This window comes from Anopheles moucheti, chromosome 3 (genome assembly GCF_943734755.1).
Source record: "Anopheles moucheti chromosome 3, idAnoMoucSN_F20_07, whole genome shotgun sequence".
Lineage (NCBI taxonomy): Eukaryota > Metazoa > Arthropoda > Insecta > Diptera > Culicidae > Anopheles > Anopheles moucheti.
Window position 1 is genome coordinate 82,170,776 of NC_069141.1, and position 5,875 is coordinate 82,176,650.

Consider the following 5,875-nt stretch of genomic DNA (forward strand, 5'->3'; position numbering starts at 1 on the left):
TCCTGCAATTTTTCCTTGTAGCAGTACATACATAAATGACCTATATTCAATGCAACTAAATTACCACTTGTAGAACAAAGACAGACACAATACCGTAGATACGCAGCTAGAATGCCGTCCATGCATCATCAAATATGACAGATTCAATTATCATAAGATATTACACAACTGTCCACTGATTGATGTATGCATAGCATTAAAATTCGCGCATCCCGCAAGCAAGTACGCCGGAATGTTTGCCATCCTTTAGCTACATGCACTATAATTCTGATTAGTGGGAGAAAATTGTCACATCATGCTGTCACTGTTTTGATCGATTCGATTTCAGGCGTGAGAGTGAGACGAGCCCGCCCAGAAGCAAATCGGACAAGTTCCTACGGTTGTGCTGTGACTAGTGTTTTCATAATTAATCGCTCGATTTACGGGCACGGTCAATTGGCCAAATTATTAAAAGCCACCGGCACTTTCTAGTCACCGTGCAACGGTGGGCCTTGTTTTTCCCAGAAGGGCCGAAGGAGTTTAAATTAAAATTAAACATTTATCATACCAGGAATATGCATTTTCTGGCCGGTTGGTCCAGCGGATCTTTAGGGTTCCGGGATTCCTGTCGGGACTGTGTCCTGGAAACGATGTGTCAACCGGGATGAGATAGAATTGGGGAGTTCGCTGCTGACGGTAGTGAGGGTGAGATTTTCGACCATCCCGCTCGGTGCGTACTGCAGCACTGGTCAGCGGTGTAAGTGTCTAGTGTAGGGGTGTGTGTTTTGGTGTGATTTCGGCGAACCTTCAGAAGTCGCTTTTAACCTCAGCTCCACAGTCTACCGTCCACAAGCCTTGAATGGTTGGTTTATCTCGGGAAGGTGGCGAAATGTTCCCATGGAGGTGATGTTCCGGGAGTTCCGCTCCTCTTAGAATGGCTCCTGTGTATTATCGTATGTAAGGATAAGGAAATATGATTATAAATTCAGTACTGCAGCAACTGTGCGGATTATTCCTGAGCATACTGTGGGAATACGTCCGAACGATATGCTATGAACGTCTGATACCTTAACCACGGTAAAGGACCATTTTACCAGGAAACGGAAAATACATGTGCATCGTCCACTAAAGTGACATAAATGTTTGGGGAATATCTCTAACAGAGGCATAAAAGTGCCTAGTAGGCAAAATAATAAAAAAACATACATGCTCTCATGTCAAACGATAAGTTATTTTTCGGCAGTCACGAGCTGCTCCAAGTACTAAATGATCTGTCAATTAAGGATAGCACGCTTCATGTTTTCCACGACCATCTGCAGTCGGACGTTTCTCGGGTATGTGTTCCAAACGGCGTTTGGACGCGGGCACGTGTTACGGCGAAATTAAATTTATGTTTCATTCGGACAAAAATCATCCTCACGGCCTGACAAATTGAAATCCGCATCCGTCTGGCCGTTGCCAAGCAACGAACGGGCCGAGACATTAGAAAATTAGCACAACCGTCACAAACGCCCGGTGTCCTTACCGGTCTGAGTGGTTTTAGATTTTAGACCACACTCTTTCAATTATCGCAATTATGTTGAAGCCTTTCCGGTGTCCGGTACGTGATCCTTCCAGCATGGCAAATGGGAATTTTTATTTTCGTCCTGAGTGTATGTTTCCGTTTTCTTAATTACATTGCTCTGGTGGGATGCGGCCATAATCGTGTTGTATTTTGGGTTAAGAGGACAGTGCTGCCCAGAACGATAAAACCGTTATCATTGCCGGACACTTCATATGCTTTGCTACCGTTGGGGTAGGTCATGGGACTAGCGTTTGTTCAGGTCGGAGTGCATATAGGGCCGTGTTGCTTTAAGCACAGGGATACGTTTGGCTAAGCGGATATAGTTTATCTTCGAGCTCAATGGATTAATTTTATTGGTCGTGTGTCGTTTTAGGTACACTGGCACGGATCCATTTCTATAGGGCACAATTACGTTAAGATGTGTGATTGTTTCAACTCTGATTGCATCGATGGTTGATGGTCCTTTCACATTGGGAGGTTATTTTAAGCGACAGATCATATTGGAATAATTGTATTATCAATTGAGGTTAGGTTATTTGCCACAGACCCACCAACAATTATTCAAATTTAAAGTGTTTGTTGAGCATTTGAAAAATATGAAATTTGGTAATGTAGTATAGAAAAGGACCTATTTAAGTGAAAATTAGTCCGGATATGCGATTATGTTTGGCTTATGCTGGGTAGGGTGAGAGAGAGAGAGACTTTAAGGGTAGGTTTTTCGATCGACATTGTATAAATTGCACAAAGCAGCATCGGCATCGCGGGTACTCGCAATTTGGGTGCAACGGTTAATGACAAAAAGCAACTCAAAGGCCAATTCGGCTGACAACAGGTAGGGCGCGTAGGTTAATAGGTTGATAGCAGCACAAAAATGCGTCATTTGATGAAACTTATTTTTGTTTACACATAAAATTAAACAGAGTTCAACACTGACAGATAGCGTTCCTTCGGTTTTGGACGATAATGGTGCTTTTTGTTGAACGATGTGACTAAAACAAGGCTTGACTCACAGTTTGTTCGCCAACCACCCTAATGTTATCTAACTTTAAGGGTAAAATTTTGTCCATAACCAAACACACGCCGTTGCTACAGTGCGTGACCGCTGGACCAAAACCGGTTTATTCGGTTTTTATTTTGATCGTTCATTCATTTCCAGTTCGTTTTCGCGTTCGCTCCAGCTTTCGTAGTAGTGGTTACATCACCTGTACGTGCTATGCTCAAGATCAACCCCCAGATCATTTATAAATGCGTAATGCTGGGGGAAACAAAAACGCACCATGCGAACTTTCCGCTGTGTTGGTGTTTTGTTTACGTTCCGGTCACCGGGCATCCCTGCTCCACAAGAACGGAACATGAACCTTGAACAAGAAACGGTGCGTTGTTTGATCGCTAAATGTAGGAATTAAACCGACAAGAACCGACAAGAACACGAGGTCACCGATGCTTGGTGGGTGAGCCAATTTAGATAACGACGCAGTTTGCGTGAGTCAGTCAGGCAAACTCCGAAAAGCGCCGATCCCGCTTGTTCGCATCCATAATGTTTTGGCATCGCTCACGAACACAAGTGCTAAACGGTGGACTGGTCGAACAGTGGAAACACGTTAATCACACACAGGTTTTTTTTGTTGTCGTTGGAGAGAAGGGGAACGAATTTTGTATTTTGTGTTCGCATAAAAATATGCTCAGTTTCTCTTCCGATTTGGTCGCGTCAAGATGGCTTCGTTTTTGGTGAAGTGTTCGCTGCTGCTCGTGAGCGTCTCGATGGTTATCGCTTTGACTAATGCCGCAGGTATGTTGGTTCATCTTCATTGGATTGTGGACGGATCGAGGTTCACCGTTGTTTGATGAGCTATTTAACAGTGTTTCATGCGCATATCGTTGTTACAGATGATCTGCCGTCCAACGTCAACCGGGGTAGCCTGGTGCGAGTGGCAAGAAATCCGCAGCAACCTCAAGGCTTTCCAAATTTTCCACCGTAAGTGGACGCGCAAAGAATGGATCCATAAAACAAACAACAATGAACTAATTTACATGCCTCTCACGCGTTGCTCTCTTCTCGAAGGCCACAGTTTCCATTCGGCAATCCGGAAATAGTCTCGCAAGACACGCAGCGAGACAAAAATGGGTTCGCTCAGACGACGATCTACAAGTACCCGAACGGGATGGGTTCGTCATCCGTTTCGACAAGTTACTCGGTATGGTATTAAGAAATTAACGCCCGTGTGGTTGACGTCCACCGGGCTGACCGTTGCTATTTCGACTGCCTTTATTTACCTGCCGTTGATTTTAGGGTTCGGCCAAGCTGAACGGCGTCACCTGGAGCATGATGGGAGCGATTGTCATACTGCTGCTAAAAATGGTGTACTAAAAAGCTGCAATTAAGGGTTGGTTGAATCATCCGGAAGTGTAGTCTGTAAGCTTGTGTTTTAACAGTTGGGAAAGCTTTATCGAGCGAAACAGTTTACCCACAGAGTATTTGTGTGTGAATTTGGAACCAGTTTCAGTTCAGTGTATTAAACTTGAGGCAAATTTTAATATAAACTTAAATGGTGCAAAATTTTACTGAAGATTCGTTGTTGCATTGAGGAAGCAGCAGAAGTCGGGAAATAAATAACTTGTAATTTTGATCTAAAAAATTGAATGATTGAATGATGATTGAGTTTATATTGGAAGTTTTAAAGAAACAGCAAATGATTTCATATCGTATAAACAAAACAGTTAGATTTTATATTTAGAAATTTCCGGCGCAAGTAAATAGTCAAGCAAAATTCAGGTAATTTTTGTCGATCAACGGTATACAATACATATAAATTTAGGAATAATGCCTGAGTACCTCTGAATGGTTGCTTGATTTATTTCTAGTATTTATTCAATGTCCTTGATGCCTCTTTCACTACGTTTAGTCACGCTTCATTACTGTTACTTTGTTAGAACATTATCGCGAAGTGGGACATATTAGGCTTTGGCCATGTACTTAACCTTCTGACTAGTTTCTGTTTCATTGGTTTGACGTTTTTGATTAATCATTCTTAAGACTTTAAAGCCCTTTTGAACTTGTAGATAAAACAGTGAGAATCTAAAAGAAATTCTTACAACATTAGCTCAACAATGAAAGATATTTTATTTGTGCATATGAGTCAGTAATCCCTAACTTTGTTCACATCTTTACTATGCGCCTTAATGGATTATCTACTCTACGAATACGTTTATGGTGTGGTCTCCCTTACCAAGCTTTTAATAATGTTTTCATCGAAAATATACGAAGTAATCCACTTTTTCCACAGGTAATACGTTAAACTTTTCGCTTTAAAGGCCAACTATCGTGTTCCGCAAACAGGACGTGATCCTACCGCCCAGGATACACTACTGCCAGCATGGAGCATGAAGCAACAGTTTGCATGGAACGGAAAACTCACATTAAACGCCATCAACTCGCCGTGTTATAAGAAAAGTTCCTCTCGCTGTTATACCGTCCCACGAAAGGGGGTTACACATTCCAGCACTGCAACTGCACCGAACAACGGAAGGTGTGGCACATGATCGCATCAAATTTCAAAGACACACCGCTGAAGATTAAGAAGGTAGCAGAGATTGTGCGGGACTGTTTTGGTAGTGACGTTACCAACTTCCGGTGTCGTGGCTGCAGCATCCATACACAGGCTAGAAGCAAACGGCACCCGTACTGTTTTGGGGAAACAAAAACATTCCATGGGAAATTTATGACGCAATTTGAATATCAGCAAACAAAGTATTTATGGTTCGGCTTTCGGTGCTGTTAGATAGAAGTTCGTTTAGGATGGTACGGTGCGAGACATTCATTGCAAACAATCGATATTGTTTTCGGAGTATAGTGGAAGTTGTGTGTAAGTTTTGCAATTAATATGACAAAACCCGTAAATTACAGCTAGTGTGCTTAATAAACCACCATTAGGAACAGACATGTCTAGGAGTTGAGTTTAGAATAGAATTTATGGGATGTAAAAGAAACATGTGAATGCAGAAGGGTAAGGTAAGCAAGTTTTCCTCTTGCATCATAGAAAATAATCCTTTTCCTTGTGGTGGTTTTCGAGCTTCAAGCATATCACGATGGAACGCGGCTGATGTTCATCTGCCGAGCTGTTTCCTGCACGATGGCACACAGAGATGCATCACACCAGCGGGACCACGGTGTGAAATTGATTTTCATTGCAATTGTTTATGACAAGTGCAAAACGTGAACGTTCTTATCGAAAGTGACAGGCATTATAATGCAATTTTCTGCTACATTTGCTTGGTCCGTTCGCACAACAACTGAGATGATCGCGAGGGAATTCACCTCCCGCGGTGGAAGAC

At 42.5% G+C, this 5,875-nt stretch overlaps 1 protein-coding gene across 1 annotated transcript; it reads left to right on the forward strand.

Annotated features, from left to right (window-relative positions):
• The first annotated feature begins 3,208 nt into the window (after positions 1–3,208).
• On the forward strand, positions 3,209–4,065 carry LOC128304709 (uncharacterized). Its single transcript, XM_053041922.1, has 4 exons — positions 3,209–3,332; positions 3,431–3,518; positions 3,606–3,738; positions 3,834–4,065. Exons 1-4 carry the CDS (start codon positions 3,257–3,259, stop codon positions 3,909–3,911), a joined length of 375 nt encoding a protein of 124 aa, XP_052897882.1. The 5' UTR covers positions 3,209–3,256; the 3' UTR covers positions 3,912–4,065.
• The last annotated feature ends 1,810 nt before the right edge of the window (positions 4,066–5,875 follow it).